General features: G+C 44.6%; 1 protein-coding gene across 1 annotated transcript; it reads right to left on the reverse strand.

The window, feature by feature from the left end:
* Window positions 1-520: 520 nt before the first annotated feature.
* On the reverse strand, window positions 521-15,181 carry IL1RL1 (interleukin 1 receptor like 1). Its single transcript, XM_080685710.1, has 11 exons — window positions 15,116-15,181; window positions 14,133-14,336; window positions 13,202-13,412; window positions 12,289-12,463; window positions 12,036-12,198; window positions 10,719-10,790; window positions 9,235-9,376; window positions 8,998-9,143; window positions 4,244-4,390; window positions 3,208-3,375; window positions 521-1,856 (listed from the first exon to the last, which is right to left on the reverse strand). The coding sequence occupies exons 2-11, from the start codon at window positions 14,260-14,262 to the stop codon at window positions 1,474-1,476; spliced, it is 1,737 nt and encodes a 578-aa protein (XP_080541836.1). The 5' UTR covers window positions 14,263-14,336; window positions 15,116-15,181; the 3' UTR covers window positions 521-1,473.
* Between the last annotated feature and the right edge of the window lie 10,174 nt (window positions 15,182-25,355).

Below are 25,355 nucleotides of genomic sequence, written 5' to 3' on the forward strand. Positions count from 1 at the left end.
GCCGCCCAGCCCGGGCACTCGCCTGAGTTTGGGGCCTGCTGATGTCACAGAAATGCTACAAGTAGAGTTTCTTAAATTAAAAGGTCTTTTTTAATTGGAAGATATAAGATATACTGATATGGTCAGTGCAGAATTATTGTAATGATGCCTATTTATATTGGACACAAGTTATATATTTAACAATAATTAAACACAGCAACTATAGCACAACTATGAGATGGAACACTATGAATATTTTAAAATGTTAAAATTTAAATGACATGTCAAGTACTTTGATCATGATGTGAAGTTGAAAAAATATAAAAACTACACACTATGTAATCTTAGCTATATAAATGGTATATTTAAGTATGAATTCCCTCTTAAAAGCAAATACATAATTTTAGGATGATAGATCTATGAATTATTTTATTTATTTACTTCTTTTATACTTACTGTTCTATATTTCTATAGACAATATTTCTATAGACATAGCAATATATGAAAGAAATTATATTTATTTATTTAATATATTTTTATTGATTTCAGAGAAGAAGGGAGAAGGCGAGAAAGATAGAAACATCAATGATGAGAGAGAATCATTGATTGGTTGCTTCCTGCACGCCCCCTACTGGGGATGGAGCCCACAACCTGCGCATGTGCCCTTGACTGGAATCGAACTGAGGACCCTTCAGTCCACAGGCCTACACTCTATCCACTGAGACAAACCAGCTAGGGCTATGAAAGAAATTTTAGAACTGAAAAGAATCCTATATAATAAAGATGTAATATGCAAATGGTGTTATGCCATGAAGCATAACAACCGACTGCATAATGACCGGATCACGGATCAGCAGGAGGGTGGGGCAGCGAGCTACAAGTGGGCGGTGGAGAGCTACAGGAGGGGGCAGGGCAGCAAGGCATGAGGGGGGGCAGGGCAGCAGGCAGTGAGCTACTGGCACGGATTCATGCACAGGGCTACTAGTTTGATTATAATGGCAATTGGGTAAGATACTCCAACACATTAGGCAATGATGAAATGATAAAACTAAGCTTCGATCAAATAAAATATAATAAATTCTGGCATGTGGGAACAAGATTTACTAACAACATTCTGCACAAGGGAATCTGAGTGTTCTTCCAGCTTATATAAAAATTTAACTCTAAAACTCAGTTTGATGTTCAAGTGTAGGAAATTGACGAGGACTAAGGAGATGGCAAACAGAAAGAGGAAGGGCACAGTGAAAAGACCCCAGGCCAGGCTGGAGAAAAACCAGCAAAGGAGAGAGGGGAGAGGGGGGGTGGAGAGAGGGGAGGGAGGATAACATTTGGAAGCATTTTGTAACCACCCAGAATCAGGAGAAGGGAGGTGGGGTTTCTAGAGGAAAGCTGGAGGCTGAGCACCCTCGCCCTTCCTCCTCTCAGCCCCGCCCCCTCTGCGGGCTGCAGCGCAGGCCCAGGCGCAGCTCAGGCGGATGCGCACATCCGGTGGGCCTAGTGCTGCGGCCATTTGGGAGCCGAGTGGGAGGTCTTCCCAGGAGGTTTGCTGGGCACCGGCATGTGGTACCTCACGCGCTTCCAGAACCTGGAATTCAGGGACAGCTTGTTGGCCACGTGGTCTTCCCTCCACTTGATGGTGCCCTGAACTTCCACCAGGTGCTGGAGGGACCCTGGGAGCCCCGCAAGCTGCAGGCCGCCAAGCCCACTGGGAGCCGGCACCTCGATGAGAATGGCCTTGGAGTCGCCCTGGACGAGGGCGCTGTGCAGCGCCACCTCCTGCTCGTAGGCCAGCTCCTCGCTGTGCGCCGCCTCTGGCGTCAGGATGAAAATGTGCCGCCGGCTTTTTCGGATGTTGGTCTCCACCGCCGTGGCCACGTCTAGTAAGGAAAGACATGGAAAAGATTGCCTGATCTGCGTTTTTAAGTCTAATGCTTTCGTCATAAATGTTCTGAACCTAAAAAAATGTTATTCTCAGGAGTGAGATTCTGACCATCAGTTCACCTATTGGGAAAAGGTCCTGTACTGGATGGAGAGCCCCTGCGTGAGTCAAACCCCTTTCACGGTGCCTCGATCACCACGCCCTTCTCTCCCCCAGGTAGATCAGTCCTAAGAATTCAGGCTCATTAACTACATCGTATCTTTCTAGAATATTCGTTTTCAGGTTTTGAAAGAGATTAGAATTTTAACTCTCATATTAAGGAGTGCAAACTCAGGTCTGGCCGGGTGGCTCAGATGGTTGGAGTATCATCCCTTACAACAAGGCTGCTCATTCCATTTCCAATCAGGGCACATGCCTAGGTTGCAGATGCTGTGCCCAGTCAGAGCATATATGGGAGGTCAATGTTTCTCTCTCACATCAATGTTTCTCTCTCTCTAAAAAAAAAAAAAAAAAAAATTAAATCAATGGAAACATATCCTCTGGTGAGGATCAAAAGAAAAAAAGAGTGCAAACTTGGGAGCCCTTGTTCCCCTGGATGACTAAAGTCTCTAGGAAGTCCTGGATCCACTTCAACCCCATGATCCCTGTTTTAGAAATGGATGTGATCCAGACTAGAAAAATCTTTAGGAAGACAGATCCACATCTGGGTGGACTTAGATAAACATTAAACCCAGTTCTCACTGCAAATGTGATGCATGGTTAAGAAAACCCAGCCAGAGGCAAAACCACTCCACATATTCCCGAGAATAGTGGCTGAGAGACTGCCAATTTACTGGGTCTGAAATAAGGAAGGGAATGTTAAATAGAGCCAGACAGAGACCTTGGGCCAGTCAGGATCCTAACAGAAAACACCCCACACTCAGAAGGACTGATGAAAGAGAGTTTGTGTGGGCAGAGCCAGGGAAATCAATGAGAGGCGGGGCAGACCCCCAAAACTGGCAATATCAGGGAGCCATTGCACCCTCCAGTGTGTGAGGAAGGAAGCAGCTATGAGAAAGCAGCCAAGGAGTGTAAAGGCCGGCAACAGGAGCCCTGCTCCAGCAGAGAGAAGAGCAGCTACCCTGGCAACATCACCCAGGGGGCAGGACATGTGCCAGTGCCTCCCTGACCGAGGGGCAGGAGGAAGCAAGAAAAAACATCTCCTTTCTCTGGAGAAATAGTTAAAATCACCAGTTGTTAGGCCTGGAATAATGACCCTAAGTCTGTATCCACTGCAAGGATGAGACCACCCATCCCTGAGCCTTCTGAGGAAGTGCATTTCTGTCCTGGATGTATGTTGATAGTGTTACCTTCTCCAGGTAGCAGATCTCTCCCATAAATGCATAAGTTATAGCCACATTTATTTTCAAGAACATCAGGCAGAATCTGGTGAACAAAGTACTCCACAGAACAGGTCCCCTCTGGACTATCTTTGTGGGTCCGTGGATAGATAACATAAGCATCATAGATCTTTCCATCTGAAAATGAGAGCAAAAAGTACAATTTTATTATTTGATTCTAAGAAATTAGAATCTGGAGATGACAATAGTATACTGCCACAAATGTCATCAGAAAACCAATCTTAATTCAAAAGTTCTCCTTTTTACTGTCCAGACTGAATGAGAGAGAACCAGCAAGAGGTTGGCAGTTTAGTTCAAACCATATTGTCACATTTAATCAAAACTCTATTAACAAGTATGTATAGTCATGGATAAGGTACGCTATGCTGTAAGATCTCGATCTTATCTTTTGTTTGCCTGATGCTTCCCCTGGGGAAGTAGAATTGCTAAAGGCTAATAGTGGCAAGGGAGTAAAACTGTTTAAGGGAACTGAGTTTCCCACAGATCCAAAAAGTAGCCCATGTGGAGTGGACCCTGTGGACGAACTGAAGCCCAATTCACGTCAGAGGCAGAGCTGTCTTCTTTCATGTGCGTACTCCAGGCCTTGGTCTGACCATGCAGCAGGGCCCCCGAGCACCAATGGACCTATCTGACCTCTGCATGTCTGGGAACAGGAGCAATTTAGTTAAGGTTTAAATTCCAAAATATTTTTCAAAATGTGTCATCCTTTCTGGGCTTTGGGCAGAGTCTGTTACTGGGGCTTTAGTAGGAAAAGCAATCTATTGGGGAGGAAGTCTGAATTGTTAAGTTGCATCTTAGAACCACAAGGAGCGGCAGGCAAGATGAAGAATGGCTTCTGAGTGGACTCAGAAAGGTTAGCGAAGTACATGCTGCTAATCAAAAGGAAAGCTGGGTTTTGTAGCATAGCCATAAGACAGTAGGAGACAAGTAACAAAGAGCCATTATGGTACCTTTTCTTTTGAAGAACTTGAAACTTGCCACTTACCATTTCTAGCTTTGTAAGGCCTCGCTATGTCCCTCCAGAGAAGAATAACCTCAATCCAGAACACTTTCAGCATTATCATCATGATGTTAATTAGCATTAACAATATGCCAAATCCAGCAAGCATGTAGTAGGTGCTCTGACGATCAACTATTCAAAAGATATGGAAGGACAAACATTATTATTGTGAAAACGAGCGTAAGAGACATAGAGACACGTAAACGTAATTAATATAGGAGATAAAAGCCTGGTTTTAACTATCAGAGGTTTTAGAAGGAGTGCTCACTCCATGCTGGACTGGGAATGAAGACTTCCTGCAGGAGGGTCCCTGAAGAAGGCGAGATTGAGATTGCTGCAAAAAGAACTGTATTGCTCCTGGCAAGAGACTCCTGTCAGCTCAAGGGCAGGGATGGGAGTATGTTTTCTGAGGAACCGGAGTAATCCAATTTGGGGAATGAAGATATGATAAGAATCCAGGCTACAGCTAAAGGCTACAGCTAAGGCGTTTCACCTTTATTCTGAAAGTCATGGGAGCCAATGAAGAGTGTTGAGTGATGTGTTAACAATGAATGTGACTTTAAAGCAGGATTAATTTGATGGCAGTGGAAGGCTGGTTTCTGTGGAAAGAAACTCAGAGTAGAGTTGGCAGGAAGTTTCTGCAGCTTGGATTAAGAGGTGAGGAGGGCTCGAATTCGTGCAATAATGAGAAAGGAGTGGACAAGCCCAGTGTTGGGGCATTAAGGAGAAAGCGTCAATAGGTCTTCGAGATTTCTGAATCTGGAGTTGGTGGCCTGGTGGAGTGGGGAAGAAGCAAGAGCCATTTAAGCCTCTAAAGCTCTCTGGTGGAGAAGTCAAAGCTCTGGGCTCTAGGTCCCACACAGACCCCTTACCTCTCTTATGGTGAACATTATTTAGCCATCACTGAACTGTATCCTGCACTCATTGCCCCACAAAATACATATGCATGATGGTCCCCATCTTCAAGGACTTGTGACAGGTATGTACAAACTGAACATAAGAGCTGTGACCATTAATGGTATTGGTGCTGTTTCAGGTTTACTTCCCCCTTTGGAACTGCTAACTACTATATTTTTCAAATAACCCCACTTAGTGATGCACATGAGAAGAATCTCAAATGAGAATTGGTTATATAGTTCTCCTTTGATTTTCACCTTAAATCTCAAAGCATGGGCTCCCAGGTTTGACATGGAAAAGCACAGGCCCATATTCAGGATTCCCTTCAATTAATTGCTCACCACTTCCTGAGCGCCCAGCACTGAGACCAAGAATGACCAAGACAGACTGAGGACAAGCACAATGGACTTCACTCAGATGTGGACTCTAATGAATAAAATGAGCTAACAAGCAAAATAGAGACAGACTCATCGAGAGAAGGTGACAGCTGTTGGGATGGGGTGGGACAGAGTGTGTGGAGGGGAGAGATTGAGCGAAAGGGAAAAAAGAAGAGAAAATTCATGGACATGGACAACAGTGTGGTGATTACCAGGGGTAGGGGGGCTGGAGGGAGAGGGAGGAAGGTAAGGGGGATAAATGGTGATGGACGGAGACTTGACTGAGGGTGGTGAACACATGGTACAGTGTACAGATGATATGCTGGAGAATTATGCACCTTAAACCCATATAATTTTGTTAACCATTGTCATCCACCCCCCCAAAACACCAGAAGTATATCACGATGCATCATAGCAAGTCCTCCTGTACCACCACACGAAAAAGGTAACACTTAGAACTCTGTTAGAAGTAAATAGGGTACCCACTCCTTACTCTGCAAATCAGCAAAGAGGCGGAAAGGTCTGGCACTTACCCTGCCTCTCCTGCATGCACTGGAACCAGTTAGGATCACCAAGCAGCCTGAGGGGACGAGGGGAAATTCCATTTCACAGAGTTCCAGCTAATGAGTGTGTAAGGTCAGCAGAGTTACAAACTGCCCATTTCTGAAACTCCCACTAAAATGATGGGTCCTGAGGCAACCTCGGCAGGCGGCTGTCAGGGAAGCTCCGGGCCTCAGCGGGAGGAGGACACTGTAAAGGACTGAAGCCGGCAGGCTGAGGTCACCTCCAGGGCATGTTGTCAGGCTGAGGTCACTGCCAGGGCAGCCAGACCTGCGCCTCATGACTGAATGTCATGTGAAACCCACAGCACCATGTGTGAGGTATCTTTGTTAAAACACTTGCATCTGAACCTGACTTTAAAGGGTGGGTATGTCAGCCTCTGAAAGAAATGAAATCCTGGCACAGGTGGCAGGAATTCTGCTGAGTGAAATAAGCCACATATAGAAAGGCAAATATTGTATGAGTCCACTTATGTGAGGCACCTAAAATAGGCAAAAAAAAAAAAAAAAAAAAAAAGAATGGCCCAGGTGAAGTGACTCAAAGCTGGGAGGGGCGGGAAGCTGGCAGAGAGCTCATTGGGCTCTCCATTGGTTTAAAGTGAAGTGCTCCCTAAGCACAGGTCCCCACAGGCCTCCTCGGCTCCCTTCTCCTACAGCTCCCGGCCATGAGCATGGCTGGCTACTTCCAAGGAAGGAGAGAAGTTAATCTGGGACATCAAAACAAGTGGTTCTGTGCCTTCCCAGGTGTCAGGGATGCTAATTAGACCAGACATCCTTCCGAACGAAGCTGGGGCTGTGAGGGAAGCCCGGGTCCTGGGTGCCAGAGGGAATCTGGTGCCAGCAGCTGTGGGAAGGAAGGCCTACTCTTGCATGAATTTCATGCATCGGGCCTCTAGTCAATGCATAAAGGACTGTTTTTACAAGACGACTGAGCACTGACTGCTCCCTGGAAGTGCTTATAAACGGGAAGCACTCTCCAAGTGTGGTCGTGGCTCTGGGACCCCAGAACTGGGCAAGCTACTGGGCCTCGCTGTGCCCAGTTTCCGCATCTTTATAATTAGAGGGTAGTAGCAGCCCTTCCTATGGATATAGACCAGGGGTCCTCAAACTTTTTAAACAGGGGGCCAGTTCACTGTCCCTCAGACCGTTGGAGGGCTGGACTATAGTTTAAAAAAAAACTATGAACAAATTCCTATGCGCACTGCGGGCCCGGGACGAGTCAGCTGCTAAGCAGGACAGGCAGCGGCACCCGGTGGGCCGGATAAATGTCCTCGGTGGGCCGCATGTGGCCCGCGGGCCGTAGTTTGAGGACCCCTGATATAGACTTTTAACTAAGGAGAAATCAAATGGAAAATAATCAGGTCCTGGTACAGAGGAAATAATAAAAATGTGTAATATTATTATTATGAGTATCACATACTTATTGAATAATATTTAATAATATGGGGATACAGTCCTTTTAAGTTTTTGTTTTTAAAATTAAAGAGAATGCTGTAATTTCTTTTATTCTGTGACTAGAGGCTTGGTGCACAAAATTTGTGCACTGGGGTAGGGGTGTCCCTCAGCCCAGCCTGCACCCTCTCCAATCTGGAACCCCTCAGGGGATGTCCAACTGCTGGTTTAGGCCCATCCCTCTCACAATCCAGGACTGCTGGCTCCCAACCGCTTGCCTGCCTGCCAGCCTGATCACCCCCTAACCCAGGGGTGGGCAAACTTTTTGACTTGAGGGCCACAATGGGTTCTTAAACTGGACCAGAGGGCTGGAACAAAAGCATGGATGGAGTGTTTGTGTGAACTGATATAAATTCAAAGTAAAGGAGTGGAGGGAGAGCAAGAGAACCGGATAGAACAGCTGGATCCGGCCCGCGGGCCGTAGTTTGCCCAAGGCTGCCCTAACCCCTCCCCTGCCAGCCCAATTGCCCCCAACTGCCCTCCCCTGCTGGCCCAGTTGCCCCCAACTGCCCTCCCCTGGGCCTGGTCCCCCCCCCCAACTGCCCTCCCCTGACGGCTTGGTTGCCCCTAACTGCCCTCCCCTGCCAGCCATCTTGTGGCAGCCATCTTTGACCACATGGGGACAGCCATCTTGTGTTAGGGTGTGAGGGTCAATTTGCATATTTCCTCTTTATTATATAGGATGAGAAATAAAGGAATTGGTCATGACAGTACAACAATAGCAACAATTTTTGTTTAATTTACACAGTTGTTGAGATAGAACATAACCACGTTGATTTGAAGAAAAACAGGTGAAAGGTACCAAATACAGAGAAACTAGAAGGAACAAACACCAGGTACATGTAACATGAAAGCAGTTCCAGCCCCAGTTACCAGAGAACATTCCTAAAGTGGCAACATAAGCAATGCATAGGAATATGATTTTCTTACTGGAACGAACAGAAATTAAGTATTTCACCATTTCGTTCATGTTGCCAGCTCCACTAACAAAATGTGTGCTTTTTATGACAAAAAAAAATACATTATAAAAGGGACGATGTTTATGACATGTTATAAAAGGTAACAAAAGAACATGTTCACAGATTGCTGTCTTCTTTCACACATAGTGGGGCAGAGAGGGCTGCGGAGGCTGGAAGCAGGATGCCCCAGGAAGTCGCTGGTGTGGCAGAGGAACCAACAGGGGGCCAGGCAGAGGGAGGATGGGGGGAGGCAGAAGAGGGCAGCGGAGGGGAGAGGTAGAAGAAGGAAGTAAAGCGGTGGAGAGGCTGCCAGACACATTGGCAGGTGGCCTGATACCAGGGTCATGTGTTCAAGTGGAGAAGCACCTTTGCTGGGAGGCCCAGCGCTGTCCTGCAGGCCCTGGACCCTGCAGCACCTTGCTCTCTAAGAAAATGCTTTCAGTTCACAGCTGATACAACAGGCTCATGACCAATGTCTCAGAAACACTCCTTACTTGGCTTTTTCCTCCTGAGTCTTAGCGAGTGCCTTCTCACGCCATGGAAATTCAGGGCCAGACAGTCGTACTTGAGCAACAAATCCTCTTCTCTCACATCTGCTATTCTCAGAACGGAGCTCAGACAGGCCAGCGCGTTGCTGGAACTGAGAAGGTGACTGGTTACCTTCAATGCTATTTTGCAGTTGCAATTGTGTGGGAGGCCAAGGGGGTGTTTTGACTTCAATATGAAAATACCTTTGATTTTGCTCTTGCTCCTCCCAAATTCTTGCTTCACCAAAGTTCCCCACTTTGCTTCCATTGACCTGCCACAGGACAACGGCCAGGAGCTGCGAGCCTTTCCCAAAGCAAGCGGAGCAAGTGATGTTTGCTGCTTTCCCTGCATGAGAAGAAATTCACCAGTAAAATTAAATACTGCAAATAGTATTTATTTAATGTGAAAACACGGTTGATGACTCTCCCCACCCCCCCTGTCTGCGCCGCCCTCTCTGCTATCTTTATGTCACTCACAAGTAGGCTTAAAGCTCAGCCCTCCCCACTCTCATCGGATGAGGAAGCCCAAGAGACAAATGACTCCAGCTTCAATCCCATGTTAGTTATAATAGTGTATTCCCTTCACGGTAAACTGGATTTTCCTTTAACTGCTCTCCCGCACGCATTTCTCTTCCTTTTGAATTCTTTTCATCTCACTCCAGGCGAGTAAAACTGCTTTACCTGACCTGGCTACCATCCCAGTATTTCATCATCCAAGAGCCCTCTCCTTCCAATCCTTTAATGTGAGACTTCCTCCCTCAGATCTGAGGCCAGGCTGCCTCCCTCAGACCTGAGGCCAGAGCTGCCTCCCCGCAGGGCCCAGGGCTGCCTCCCCGAGAGGGCCTGGGGATGTGCATCCAGCCCCCTTCCCGGCTCCTGCCTCTAGAATTAGGTGTCTGGAGAGAGAAAAGGATCTCAGTGTCTCTCCACGGCGGACAGGGTATAAACAAGCAATGAGCACACAAGGTGTTCTCTAGAGAGGTTTCAGCGACATGGGACGCAGGCAGGGAGAAGTCCTGCAGGGAGAGGCCGCTGGCTGCACGGGTAAAGGGAGGCCCTGGGCTCCCTGACAGCTGTGCTCCTGCTGTCGGCTGGTGCGGGGAGGCATGGGTCTTTGCAGAGGCGTGCCTCTGAGCTTCGTGTTGAGAGGTGAGAAGCAAAACAATGGGCAGAAGCAGGCACGGAGGTAGAAGTGCCCATGTCCGTGTCACAGCCACGGATGGCCGTGGGGGAATGGCTGCAGATGAGCCAGGATGTGGGTAAGGACCAGTCGGGCGGGACATTTACATGCAAAATCTTATTTGCATCTCCCATCTCTGGGGGGACCAGGAAAGGTGGAGATGGCGAGTCGGAAAGTCTGGGTTCTGGCCTATCACTGAATATTCACACCCTCGGGCACGTCATTGGTCCCTCTGAGCCTAAGTACCCACAAGCGTAAAGGGGGAACAGTCTCCACCCTGGGCAGAAGTGACAACGGCGCAGGAGCTACAAAGTCGACACAGGAGTAGATGCCGTGCATGGCTGTGACCACATGTTCCCACTCTTAGCCAGTGCCCGAGGCAGGGGCTGACACCCGCACCTCATGTAACCCTCAGGACACTGGGCACAGTGCGGACCCATCTGGGGGTCTCGGGGGGCAGGGGGAGGGTTTCCAGGCCACAGTTACCAGGTTCTTAGAGTTTTCTTACCGACTTGCACGTCCCGGGTTGCATTTTGTGGAGGTGCTATTATTACTGGAAACAATGAAAAGCCATTCTCATCTTAAATCAAAGACAAGAAGAGAATATAATGTTAGAACAGCTTTTGGATGGTCATCAATATAAAACATGTATTTCAAATTTCTATCCTATTTCATAGCGATGTTTTTCAAATTTTCTCACGACAATGGCAGCAAAATACGCACAGACGCAAAGAAACAAAACTTCAAAATAAAATAGTATTTTCCCTTACTGGTGATTATGCTCTTTGATATTTTCTATTCTCTTTTATCTCATGACACGAATACTAGACCAACCCATTAATTAATCGTACGACCTAACAATTGTCAGAAAAGTACACTTCGGGGAAGGAGAGTTCAGAAGACCCGTGAGAATGATCAACGTGGGAGCCCCGATTCTGCTGGGGCCTCCCCCTGGTGGCCCAGCCTCTCAGGAAGTGCTGGGCCTGTGGCCTGGTGCCCAGGGACCATGCACGGGTGGTGCCCCGGTGGACTGTGTGCCCCACACTGGGCCCCGCCACTGAGGCCCGTAGTCAGGAGTCTGCGGTTCCGCTGTGAGCATGACGGCTAATGGAGTGTGGTCTGCGGCCCCTTTCCCTGCAGGAGCCGAGGGCCCACCAAAGCCTTTCCCTCACCCCCCCCACCCCCCCGTGGCTTTGCCCCAGGAAATCTCTACAAACAGGCCTGCTTCCTCCACACCCACGGTCAAGCCAGGCCGAGGAGACCATCTTTGTCCACGTGACACTCTTGATTGTGATATCTTTCCCTTGAATGGGCTTTTGTGGAGTTTAAAATAAATTGGAAAAAATTTATAATTAAGTGACCTACTTGAGGCCTTTGATGATGTTGAAAGCATTGCAAACTAGGGCTGAAAGTCACTTGACAACACCCAGGTGTCTTTATAAAGCTGCTCACTCAACTTTGAGTCCAATGAGTTATATTAGAGACTAAATAGACTTTTTTTCTATCTACAGAATCTTTGACAACAAATTGGGGAAGAAATGTTAATCTTGCTCTTCAAATAGTACTGTGGTCAAAAACGTTAAGTTAGCATCCGATCACATTATCTTTGAAAATTAAGTAAAAAAAGGAAAGAACAGGTGATTTCAGGTGAGTAGCACCATCTCCCTCTGGAATGTCTAAGTCCTGATAGTGGCGACAGCAGAGATCATGCCGACTGAGGGGCAGCAGGAGGCGGCCGGGGCAGCACAGTAACACCAACAAGCAGGGCCACTCCTCCCGCCTGATCTTCAGCAAATGTTCTATTGTGCTAAGTTCTGTAGCTTACTGTGAACGGTGAATGATCTGGTTGCTGTCACACTGTAACTGACTCCATTTTCATTGTGCATAAATTTGCATGTATAATCACCCGCATCCTTGCTAGTTGCATTGTCAATCAGCAAATAAGTCTCTTGTATGTAGTACCTTGATCCTTGAAGAACTTTACAATTCTGAAATACAAAATGCCATTCCACTCTCAATAATCCTAACTTCCATCTATTTTGTGTAATTTTCATTTATTTTCCCCAAATTTCCTTTACCTTAAACCACTCAACAGGTGCTGTCCAATTGTAGAGGTCAATGGTAGGACAATATATTTTGGAATTTTTTTCTGATCCAGAGGTTGTTGAATATATTAGGTCATCTGGAATTTTGCAGCCTGGTTGTTTTTTATATATGGTGACATTCACATGTCCAGTCTTATTGAAGGTAGAACTATTAAAATAAGTCCAACAATTTAAAAAAGTTACTTAGCATTATGAAATAATTTTACCCAAATCTGGTTTATATTATTTATGTAGGTTACAGATGAGGAAATTGAGGGACAGAGAAGCAACCTGCAAGCATCCAGCTGACTAGTGATGGAAATGAATCTGAAATTGAATCTTGTCTGCCCTCAGGACCTAGGCACACTAACTATACACGTCCTGCATTTCAGTGAAGTTCATCTGACATTTTGTCTGTACCAAATACAGGCACACAATCAAAACATGTAGCAGTCTGTATGTAGGGAGAATAATTTGTAGGCACACAATCTCACATCCCTCCTTGGCTCACCTCTCAGGTGTCAGGCACTGGTGATGCCTCCTGTGCCACCCGCAGGCCCCCAGTGGCCATTGCCTCGCTAACTGTTTGCTATGCTTATTTACTCTCACTTCCAGCCAGAATTGAGCAGCTGGTCTCAGTTTTCTTGGTCACTAGAAAAACAAGGTTTTTCCTAACTGAAAAGACTGGGCTAAAAATTAATCCCTGCAGTTTTACATCCAAGTAATTAGTTCATAACCACCTACACCCCAACCTGAGGGTGTTCCTAGAAGCACTCTTTTACTCAAATCACTTTGCAAAGTCAACAGTACCAGAAAAGTCTATAAAGATAAGGTAAGTGAGGGCACCCAGGCCATCATCTCTCAAAGAAAAGAGAGCAAGCCTAATGATCGGGGTGACTGGTACTACCTTCTGAGAATGCAAGTGTAAACTCCAGAGTCCTCAGCTTTGGCTGGGAGAAGTTTAAGACGTTCCCCTGCAGCAAATACACGGTTTCCTTTCTGGGTGGTGACACTTTGGTTGGTTTTTGAGTAATACCAATCCACAGGGTATTGAGATCTTCCTTGTCTAGGACATCTCACAATTAGAGCCTCATTTTCCATACCCCAGGATGATTTGCCTGCAAATTAAAAATATGAAATGATTCTGAAATGACCATATAACGATTACAATTCTTATCCTCTAGGACCGTGGTCGGCAAACTGCAGCTCGCGAGCCACATGCGGCTCTTTGGCCCCTTGAGTGTGGCTCTTCCACAAAATACCATGGCCTGGACCAATCTATTTTGAAGAAGTGGCGTTAGAAGAAGTTTAAGTTTAAAAAATTTGGCTCTCAAAAGAAATTTCAATCGTTGTTCTGTTGATATTTGGCTCTGTTGACTAATGAGTTTGCCGACTACTGCCCTAGGACATCCTCCTCTAGGATTGAGCAATGGGCCACACTTTGTGATATTAAACTGAGAAATAAGAAATAAGTGATTAAGATCTTTTATGAAATGCTCTAATGGGTACCAGAGATCGGAGAGTCAATTTGGAACTAAGTCCCCCAAACTTCTCCCATGGGAGAGGCATGTCCACTGTACAAAGCAGGCTGCCAATCGGAGGATGCATACAGTGCCTCCACATGCAGGCGCCCTGGCTAGCTGCAACATATTTGAACATGTAAAGCTAAAATGCTATATCTATGCGGAACTCATGTTCATGGGTTTGTAATAAAGATGACTGTAGAGCATAAATAAATTTCCAGGTTACAATTCAACTGGAATGACTGTAAGCAAGCAGCTTAAAACAAGGCAAATGTTCTTGAACATTTTAATTTACAGTTGCAAAGCAATACGTACTGAATGAAGCTGTTGTGAAATGTATGAGAACTGTTAAAATCGCCAGGACTCGAAGTCTCATTCTTGGTTTATCAGCTAGAGCAGCGTTGCCCACTGATGGTTGAGATGATTCAAGTTGAATCCCTGGCATATGAGGTAAAGGTCTCCAAGGAGGCTGACGGTGCTCCTAGGATTTATCACTGGAAAGAGTTGTCAGTCTCTCCACTGAAAAAAAATCATACAAAATCACTCGTAAAATATTTACACCCATGACTTTTACTTGCATAATTACACCCAGGGAATGTTCCACACCAGGTGTTTCTTGTGAAGAAACATTGGAAACAGCGGTTTCAGGAGCGCATCGCTGCCACTGTGCCCGGACCTTGGACCTGGAGAACGACCTCGCAACGGCCGCGCTATTTCACTGTCTGATGACAATGGACTGAAAGAAGCTAAATTAAAAGAAAAGAAAATGAACTTGTATTATTGAAGAAATTAAAACCATAAAATTTGACAGACCCTGGAAACACAATATTATCAATGCTAATATAAAATTAAGACCATCTGTACAGGCTGGCAGCTGCATGCACAGCGTGGCCACACTCAGGCACACGCAAACAGTCCTCAGAATGCCACTCAGGCGTGTGTGAGAGTGAGGGTAAAGCATTACCCCAATAGCTTCCCTGGACACTGCACCGACCCTCAAAGGTTTGTCCCTGCCCTGCTTGTCCCCAGGACTCACGGAGGCTTTCTAAAGGCACTTGAAAGTCTGTGGAAAACAATTACATGCTCTCCTTCTTTCCTGCAGCAAAAGAATCACTTAACTACATCTTTTTTCTTTAAAAGTCAGGGGAGGGATGAAACCAATATAGAATTTGACAAATATAAGAATGCACACAACTTTTAAGAAAGCACACTTCCTCTAAACATAGGTTATTGATAGTTTTTATTAAATGAGTAGAAAGGCTTTTAGCACAAGCTTTAGGTAAGTAATTGATGCTCACCCAACTGGAGGACAGCTCAGGATCGCCGCTCTGCGCTGCTCCCTACGGCTCCTCACGTGCCTGCGTGCTCTTATTCCAAGGGCGCTGCTCAGACATTCTCAAGCCAGCACCACCCCACCCACCACTCCACCCACCCTCAACATTGATTTTGTGCCAAAATTCATGACGTTCAAAAATGCTGGTGCATCATGTACCAGGAATCCCTGACCTTGGTACACAAATATTTAAGCCTAAGGACAACATTCCTTCAGAGAGGAAGTCATCAAATTGCCTCCCTCTATTTTAGCATCAGGTTCTCAAACTAGAAAGTGCTTGCCATTTATCGCCCTGGCATTATTACCCTTTTGGTTCCGAATAAACTTGAAATGCTGGGGCCTTGAAACCGTCCTCCCAGAGTCCTGGACGCTTCTGGCTCAGCCATTGGGGGCAGATGAGAGTTTCAAAAGCAAGCCAGGACAAGCCATGAGAAGCAAGCAGGCCCTGAAGAGAGCCTGAAAATGTTTTGTTTATGGTTCAGAATGTGATGCAATCTCATCCAAAAACAGCTTCTAGCTCCTTAGATTTAAGTCCCTGCTGGGCTGTCAGTTCTGATGGAAAAAAGAAGGTTTCTCTAAGGAGCTCAGGGAACTAGAGGGAGGCTGTGAGTAAGAAGGCCGCCTCAAGGGCATGGTAGGAAGACATAATTCTTGGGCTCCTGTGAAACAAATTTTAGCGCTGCATAGCTGGTATGACTCTACTTGAGTAAATGCAACTTAATTTTGAAACTCATTACATCCCAGAAGGATTCGGGGACTAATTCCAGACCAGCACAATGTCATTAAGAATGATAACAGCTAAGCTTTTCCTAGAACTCTCTCTATGCCAGATACAGTTCTAAGTGACTCAAATGTATTGACTCAGCCATGGGCAAACTACGGCCCGTTCAGCTGTTCTATCCGGCCCGTGGAGCCGAAAGAGTGGAGGGTTCTCTTGCTCTCCTCTCCGCTCCTTCACCAGCAGCAGTGTTAACATGGCAACATCGGGAAACACGGCCGCAGCTCCTTCTTCTGAGTGGGCAGATTTATATCCACCCATTCAGTAGAAGGAACAACCTCTCAATCTTCCAGAGGCTCCTTGTAATGCCTGAGGACGCGTCCCCCGACATCACCCTGGGAATGCGTAGACACGTTATCGTGGTGATGTAGGGAGACACGCCCCTGGAGAGCACAGTATCAGAGCATTAGCTAAAAAGGAGACCAACAACACTGTACCCACTGAAGTTGATGTTTTAAAGACCAAAAACCTTTCAACCCAGTCTACATTGCCATCTACATCTACATCCCGGGCATAATTTGGAAGTTGCACTAAAGAAAATGTTTAATTTACTGTTTACACATTTTGTTCTTTTCTATTTGTTTTAGTTTTAAATTATTTTATTATATTTAAGTTTAATTTGAAAGGCTTTTGTACCTTTCCTTTGTTAGGCAATTTTATTTTGCCTTTGCCATCTTCAATATAAGGTATGTTATTGTGCTATGATTCCTCCATTTTTTGAAATTTCAAATTATAATAATTAGTGTTTACATTCTTCTTGTTAAAATGTTTGAAATGAATAAAACTATTGAAATAAATAAAAAAAAGACCGTACCCTTTTATGTAATGATATTTACTTTGAATTTATATTAGTTCACACAAACACTCCATCCATGCTTTTGTTCCAGCCCTCCGGTCCAGTTTAAGAACCCATTGTGGCCCTCGAGTCAAAAAGTTTGCCCACCCCTGTATTGACTCCATTCTCATGAGCACCCAACGAGGCAGATGCTATTATTAGTATCACAATTTACAGAGAAGGACCCTCAGGCACAGAGCGGCTAAGCCACTGTCCAAGTCACACACCTTGAAGGGATAAAGCCAGAGCTTGAACCCAAGCAGGCTGGCTCCAAAGGCGAGGTGCCTAATCACGAGTCCTAGTGCCACCAGGTAAGGAAGGCGAGGAGTGGACCACAGCCTTGCCCTCACCGCCCAGCCCAGCCCAACCTGCATAGAGCTGATCAGATTTTGGACTCAGTCATGTGCTCAGACGGAAAAGACATTCTTGTCACTACTGGAAGACCAAAGATGAGATGTTTGGCATAAATTTGGGGAATTAGGTCTACTCATTGTTAATCTCAAGTTAGTTTTCAAAGTTCTTGATCCTGTGGAGGGGCACTAACAGGAAGAGAGCCACAGCTGTCTAACAATTACTCACCTCACTAACCATAGATGAGAAGTTTTCTTACAGACCCTGGGACGCTGGAGGATGAAATGAGGCTGTAAAAAGATAAGATGCCTCGATGGGTCCATGACTCAGAGAACAGACCAAGGGCAGGACACGCTTTCATTTGGTGGCTGTGCTGGGACCCTGACCCCCTCTGGGAGTTTTTCTCAGAACACTGACCGTCCTCAGGGCGCAGGCGCAGGCTGAGCTGTGTGTAACATCACAGAAGATTAGCCACCTTGTTATTGGACTCTGAACTACCGAAGGCCGACTGGGGACCCTCCCTCCCCTTTCCCTGTGACACTGGCACTGCATGTAGCTGTCTCCCCTCGTGTGTATAACCAGCAGCTGGCGAGGGGGTCAGAGCAGAATTTCCAGGGTGACCTGCTGCTCCCCATGCTGCCAGCAGGACTGGAATAAATGCTCAGATAGGATTCAACCCTGTCTCATAGGGTTTGGCTCAAGCAGGGGCTGGCGGCCTTGGACCAGTTGAGTCCAGTTTCTTTCTTATTATCAAAGATCATATGAGTTTTGGCCCTGAGGCCACAGAATCAGGAGCAGGTGAGCTTGGGACAATGTCTGGGGAACCGTGAACTCTACATAATGTTTTGCTAAATAACATAATACAATCCTGAATGTTCTTATACTTGAATATGGACTTATATTTTGTATTCTAAGACATCTTTTCAAAAATGTTATTCAGGCATTTATTCATTAAACTAGGCCACATTTACATTGCCTTTTTAGTTTTAAATTAGGTTTCTTAGTTTAAAATGAGGTTTCAGTTAGAATCCTATCTAATAAAGATGGAATATGCAAATTGACTGTCACTTCTCAACAAAGATGGTGGCACCCACAGCCAATAAGAAAAGAATATGAAAATTAACGTGACAAAGATGGCCACAGCCAGCCCAGAGCCAAGGCGGGAGGTGGCAGCCAGAGCAAAGGCCCGGGTCCTGGGTGCAGGAGGGAAACCAGTGCTGGCAGCCAGAGGAAGGAAGGCCTATTCTTGCACGAATCTTCATGCATCGGGCCTCTAGTTTTAACATAATAACCATGAAATCTTACAGAAACATTTAATAAAGCCTATTATTATAAAAACAATTCAGCCATCCATTCAACAGGTAAGTCCTGTCATTCAAAGTATACTACTCTGTGGTACTTACATCAACATCATTAAAAGTTTACAGATGAAAAGGAAAACCCAAGGATGGGATCAGTGAAGTCATGTGACCAAGCTCCCCCAGTTGTGGCTGGAGCTGAAACCAGGCTTGCTGAAACCAGGCTTGTTGAACCTCAAAGCCAAGTTTTTGTTTTGTTTTCTAATATAAACTTAAAAAGAGCGAGGTTGGAGCAGTAAGTCTTTCCTTCTTATATTAAACAAAATAAACTCACCCACTTTCCCTTAGGCCCCTTATATACCATGATACAATCCAATACAAAATTATAGTACTGTAGTTTATTTTTTGTTAATTCTCGTCTAAAGATATTTTTCCATTGATTTTTAGGGAAAGCAGAAGAGAGAGGGAGAGACAGAGAGAAACATCGATGTGAGAGGAACACGTCGATTGTTGCTTCCTGCACATGCCCGACCAGGGCCAGGGCCAAAGAGGAGCCTGCAACCCAGATACGTGCCCTTGACCGGAATTGAACCCAGGACCCTTTGGTCCACAGGCTGATGGATGCTCTATCCACTGAGCAAAACTGGCTAAGGCTACAGTTCAGTAGTTTATAGTAACTTAACAAGACAAAATGTGAAAGGCAAGAGCTATTAATAAATAAATCAGATTGAGCAGCCTTGAATTCCTGCCAACTTAATCAGAACTCTCCAACATTTGCTCTTTTCTGACATGTATATTCCCTCTTTGTAGGATTTCCCAGCACTCTTCATTTTCAATATTAACTTAACCTAATTTGGCCATAATTTTTTTCTGATTTGGAGGTTACAGTTTTGAAATATCACATATCCCTATTTATGATATTTTCACTAAAAAACAAAAAGACAAAACAAGCAAACAAAAAACCTTTTATTGCCAGAGTAACAGCTGGCTGCTTACATTTGGAATGTGGCACCGAAGTTTTTCATGACATGGAAGAGGTCCTGGGAGGCTTCTATATTTGTCTTGGTTAGTTTTGTAGCTAAATAAAAACAAAGTCCCACATGCCACAGCTGGCCATCTGTGCCTTGTCTTACTGTAAACCACATCCAAAATCAGGACATTTTTGTCACGTTAAATACACGAACTTAAGTGAGTCGGGTTCTCACACAACAATTCTCATAAGAGTAAGGGGAACTGTTTCTTCATTTCATCGGAGAGCATCTGAGATGCCACTTTCAGCCTTTTTCCTGATGAGAGTGGGCAGAGCCTGCGATGACGCCGGGCAGAGCCCATGTGTGGTGGCAGGGGCCTGGCCTGTGCCTCTGGAGAAGGCTCTGGGCCCAGTTCCATCCCTGAGAGACCTCGGGCCAAGGGCTTATTTTTTTTATTTTTCTTTGCTACCCTCCAAATTCTAGGAGTACTCTACACCCAGTTCTTTCCCTCCACCCTCCTTTGGGCCTCACCCAATTCTTCCTTTCAAAAACTAGAAGCCATATATATTTAAGGACAAACTGGAGTTGACAGACTTACTATCTCCAGACCTAAACTCATCTCGCCTCAGCCCTCCCCGCCTTCCCCTAAAGAGGGCATCTTCTCCCACAGGCCTCCCCGTCTTCCCCTAAAGAGGGCATCTTCTCCCACAGGCCTCCCCGCCTGCCCCTAGAGAGGATAGCTTCTCCCACAGGCCTTCTTCTCTCAGTGATGCCGCTCCATCCTCCCAGTGCTCAGGGCTAAACTCTGTACACGATCGACTCTCCTCTTCCTCACATATCTGACATGCCATCCGTCAGGAAATCCTATGGTTTCACCTTTAAAATACATCCTACCTGCCACTACCTCGCTCCACCTCCATTGCCACCTTTCTTGTCTGAGCCACCCTCATCTCTCTCCTGGATTTTGACAGCATCTCACTGCTTCTACTGGTGCTTCTCTTCAGACTTTTGCTAATACAGAGGGTCCAGATACTCTGAAAATGCAGGTCGAATCATATGGCCTCCCAAGTCTTTTCGCCTCTCCCAAAGGAGATGTCCACACCCTACAGCAGCCAAGGGCCCTTGGGATCTGACACCTCTCTGAGTCCTCCTCCCCAGCCCTGTGTCCTCCTTGCCAACCCTTAAATGCACCAGCCCATCCCTCCTCTGCCCTGCTCTTTCTTCCATCTGGACGACTCCTTCCAGTTACCCACTAGGCATCCCTCTCACCTCCTCAGAGTCAGTGCTCCCATTGTGTCCTCTCAACAAACCTCGCCCTGGTTACACAATTTTCTTTTCTTTTTTGTCTAAATTTTTTTATTGAGGTGAAAAATTTACATCATATAAAATTAACCATTTTAAAGGGGTAATCCAGTGGCATTAGTACATTCACGATGCTATGCTACTCCCACCTCTACTAGTACCTGGTTCCAAAACACTTTCGTTGTTCCAAATAAAACTCACAGCCATTAGCAGCCATTTCCCCCATTTCTCCCTTCCCCTAACCCCTAGAAACCACCAATCCACTTTGCATTTCTATGGATTTACCTATTTTGAAAGTCCCATATAAATGGAATCACACAGTACGAACCTTTTGTATCTGATTTCCTTCATTTAACATAGTCTTTTCTAGGTTCATTCATGTTGAAACATGTATTAGTACTTCATTCCTTTCAATGGTTGAATAATACTCCACGGTATGTATGGACCACAATTTGTTTGCCCATTCATCTGTTAATAGACATTTGGGATGCTTTTACTTTTAACTGTTGTGAATAGGGCAGCTATGGGCATTGGTGTCCAAGTATTGGTTTGAGTATCTATTCAATCAGTTTTAAATTGCAGTGTCCCTCCCACATTCCCTATCTCTCTGCCTGCTCTGCTTTCTCTAGAGCACTCCTCACCTTCTAACATTTCACTTCTGCACGTGTTTCTTGTTGATGTTCTGTTTCTCCCACTAAATATGAGCTCCAAGAGGAAAGATACTTTGGTCCATTTTGTCCAGGGATATAACTCATGTGCCTGAAGTAGCCTATACAAAGTAGGTGCTCAAAGTGTTTGTTGAATGAATCAATACAATGATTAGGTGGTGGAATTTTGGGTCTGAAAATAAAGTTTTGTATATGGATCTGAACAGATGCAATTTACTTTCTACCACATTTTTACATCTCTCCCTTAGAACTTTGTCTTTTCTGTTCTATCTCACGGTAAGGTGAGACCTAAGTCACCCTTGGGACCAAGAAGAGAGTGAGCATCAAGCAGGTTGAAGGAGCTCTGTGGACAGAGGACGGACATGAGGAGAAATGGAGGAGCTGGCCACATGAAAACCAGCCAGCAGTCTTAAGTGTTGCCATATGTGAAATGACTAAATGATAACTAAGGTCCCTTTGGGACTGAGTTTTTATGACCCAGATAATCTCTCCCATACAAATTCCACAGCAGCATTTGTCATCCTTCAATAATTCCTGCACATCTTCATTTGTCTTGGTCAGTGTAGGCTTTATTTTCCCAGCATTAGGGTTATCATCTATAATTTCTATGAGAATTATAAAAGTTACATGGAAAATCAAGGTACTTAGAATAGCCAAAATATTGTTTAAAAAATAAGAACAAAATTGGATAACTTACACAACACTTTAAGGCTTAATATAAAGTTATAATAATGAAACCAGGGTTGTATTGACATAAAGATCAATATATAGACAACTGCAGCAACCACCGAACAGCTGCAAGCCCCAGAATACCGGTCCCCAATTGGTGCAAACACGCGGATTCAGAGGAGCTCTACACTCCACCACGGAAAGGTCAGATTTCACCTGGGATAAGGTGAGGTCTCTGGTCCTGGTGGGAGAGAGAAACGCGCGTTTTGCGGGAGCTGGAGGACCAGGGAAATCTGTGCCTAGAAAAATCCGTGGCTTTTGGGGCTGGCGTGATCCGTGAATGTGGAAGGGGATCCTCAGAGCTGCTAACAGAAGGGATCTCTAAAAAGCAACCCATTTTGATCTGACGTGCAGGGACAGCCTAAGAATTTCAAAGTTGTGCCAGCTGCTTAGACTTGCGCGCAGACCCATTGTTCGCACACTTGGGCTTTTTTCCTCTTCAAATCCTTGCTTCTGATTACTAAGCCCAATACATAGGATCACCCAGTTGGAGACAACCTGGGAAACTGCAGGGGAAAGTTGGTTTTCTGGAACCTGGGGATCGGAGCAGGGAGTGACCATCGGAGAGCCAGCTCTGAGGCAGCCCACTTCCACAAACCGGTATTGAGTGCCACAGGGAAAGAAGGATCTAAATACAGGCTAGAGAGGCCAAATAGTTCCAGAAGTCAATTCAGAAACACTGCCACCCAGGGGCTGAATCACAAATTGACGCTTGTGTAATCAAAAATAAAGGAATATGAGAAATTAAGAAACACCTCCTGCTTAAAAATCAGGACTGGCTTACAACACTGAGGAGCTGTGGAACACAGATAACTGCAATACTGTCCAGACTGAGAAACAGGCGTGCCAAACAGAACAACAGAGGAAGTGAATGACCTTCACTACTGCACATTTAATTTATTTTTATTTTTTTATTTTCATTTTTTTGCATCTTTTACTCAAGAAACTATTTTTTTCCTCACTTGATTTTACCTTTTTAATTATTACATTTTTATTTTCAATCAGTATTATTACTACTACTATTTTACCTTTTTTTGTTAAAGTATCATTTTATTTTCTCTTTATTTTACTTTGGGATTAGGTTTCTACATTCTATTTTCATCTTTCCTTTAGCATTGTTTTACTCTATCTCAACTCTACCTTTATGCCATCACTCTCTTCCTAACCTTTCCCCTTTTGGTGTCCTGTTTATTTTACCCCTTTTCTGCTTTAGATTTTCCCTATTCTTTCTGTTTACCCCCTGTTAAAATTTCACCCTACATGTATATCTAATCTCCAATGCCCAGCTCCAAGTCCAAACACACCTCTCTCTTCACTGTCTTAACTATCCAAAAAATTGTTTTTCTCTCTGTCCTTTTGTTGTTGTTTGCTTGAATGTTGATTATATCGAATTTTTATGCTTTTTTGTGAGATTGTTTTGCTTATCATTTTTTTTTGTTTCTTTGTTTTTTTGTTTGCTTTGTTTTTGTTTGTTTTTTGCTTCTGTTTTCCCTTGCCTCGCTTGATATAAGTCAGTGTTGTAGTTTGTATTAATCCCCAGGTACTTGTTGCTGGAATTTGCTGGGATTAGTGGTTGTTCTATTGGAATTTTATCCCCATATATATAGTTTGTTCCCCTTTCTCTCTTAGTCTCTTTCTTGTCTCTCTTACTTTTTTTTTTCTTTTTCCCAATTTAACTTTGACACTCCTTTTTTCTTTCTTTCTTTTTCCTCTTCTTCTTTCTCTCCTATCCCCTAATTTGCCTTTCTCTGGTGGTCACCTTTATTGGAGGTTATTAATATCGTGAATACATTTCTGTTCAATGCCTTGCGTGTTGTACCTGGTTGTGTTGTATTTTGTGCCTTTAAATCAATGCAGGAGAGAGAGAACTACATGACCAGACATCCGGAGAAGAGAGACCATGGGGAGACAAAGAAACAGCTCGCATATGAAAGAAAAGCAGGCATCACCAAAAAAGGAAGTAAACAAAATGCAGGCAAGCAACCTTCCAGAGAAAGAATTCAGAGAAATGGTCATAAGGTGGCTGAAAAGAATGGAAGACAAATTCAACAATATGAGTTAAGAACCAAGAGGAAATGAAGAAGAACCAAGAAGAAATGAAAAATAACATCACTGCTGTAAAGAACTCAATAGAAAGCATCAAGAGTAGACTAGAAGAAGCAGAGGACCGCATCAGTGAGCTAGAAGACAAGATGGGAAAAAATACCCAAGTAGAGCAGCTTCTAGAAAAAAAAATTAAAAAGCAGGAGGAGAGCCTAAAGGAACTTTGGGACACCACGAAACAAAACAACATCCGCATAATAAGGGTTCCAGAAGGAGAGGAAACTGAACAAGGAATAGAAAACCTGTTTGAATAAATAATGACAGAAAACTTCCCTGATATAGGGAAGAAAAAAGCCACACAAATCCAAGAAGCTCACAGAGTCCCAAGCAAAATGAACCCCAAAAGACCAATGCCAAGGCACATTATAATTAAATTGGCAAACATCAATGACAAAGTAAGAATCTTAAAAGTGGCAAGAGAGAGACAGAAAGTTACATAAAAAGGAACCCCCATCAGACTAGCAACTGATTTGTCAACAGAAACTCATCAGGCCAGAAGGGAATGGAATGAAATATACAAAGTCATGCAAAGGAAGGGTCTGAATCCAAGAATACTGTACCCAGCAAGGCTATCAATCAAAATTGAAGGTGAAATCAGGAGTTTCACAGACAAAAAAGGACTAAGGGAATTTATTACCACCAAACCAGCAGTGCAGGAAATGCTAAAGGGTCTGCTGTAAAAAAAAGTAATAGGAAGCGAAGAAGGAACAGAGGGGTAAAGAATAAAAATGGTGACAAATAAGTACCTATCAATAATAACTTTAAATGTAAATGGATTAAATGCCCCAATCAAAAGACATAGGGTAACAGATTGGATAAGAAAACAAGACCCATATATCTGCTGTCTAGAAGAAACCCACCTCAGAAAAAAGACGCACACAGACTGAGGGTGAAGGGATGGAAAAAGTTTTTCCGGGTGAATGGAAATGAAAAAAAAAAGCTGGGGTAGCAATACTTATATCTGACAAATTAGAACTCAAAGTGAAGGACATAACAAAAGATAAGGAAGGCCACTTCATAATACTAAAGGGACCAATCCAATAAGAAGAAACATATATGCACCCAATACAGGAGCACCCAAATACATAAAAAAACTCCTGGTGGATATCAAGGGAGAGATTGACAGCAATACAATCATAGTAGGAGACTTTAATACCCCACTATCACCAT

Source organism: Plecotus auritus (genome assembly GCF_963455305.1).
Source record: "Plecotus auritus genome assembly, chromosome: 8".
NCBI classification, from domain to species: Eukaryota; Metazoa; Chordata; class Mammalia; order Chiroptera; family Vespertilionidae; genus Plecotus; species Plecotus auritus.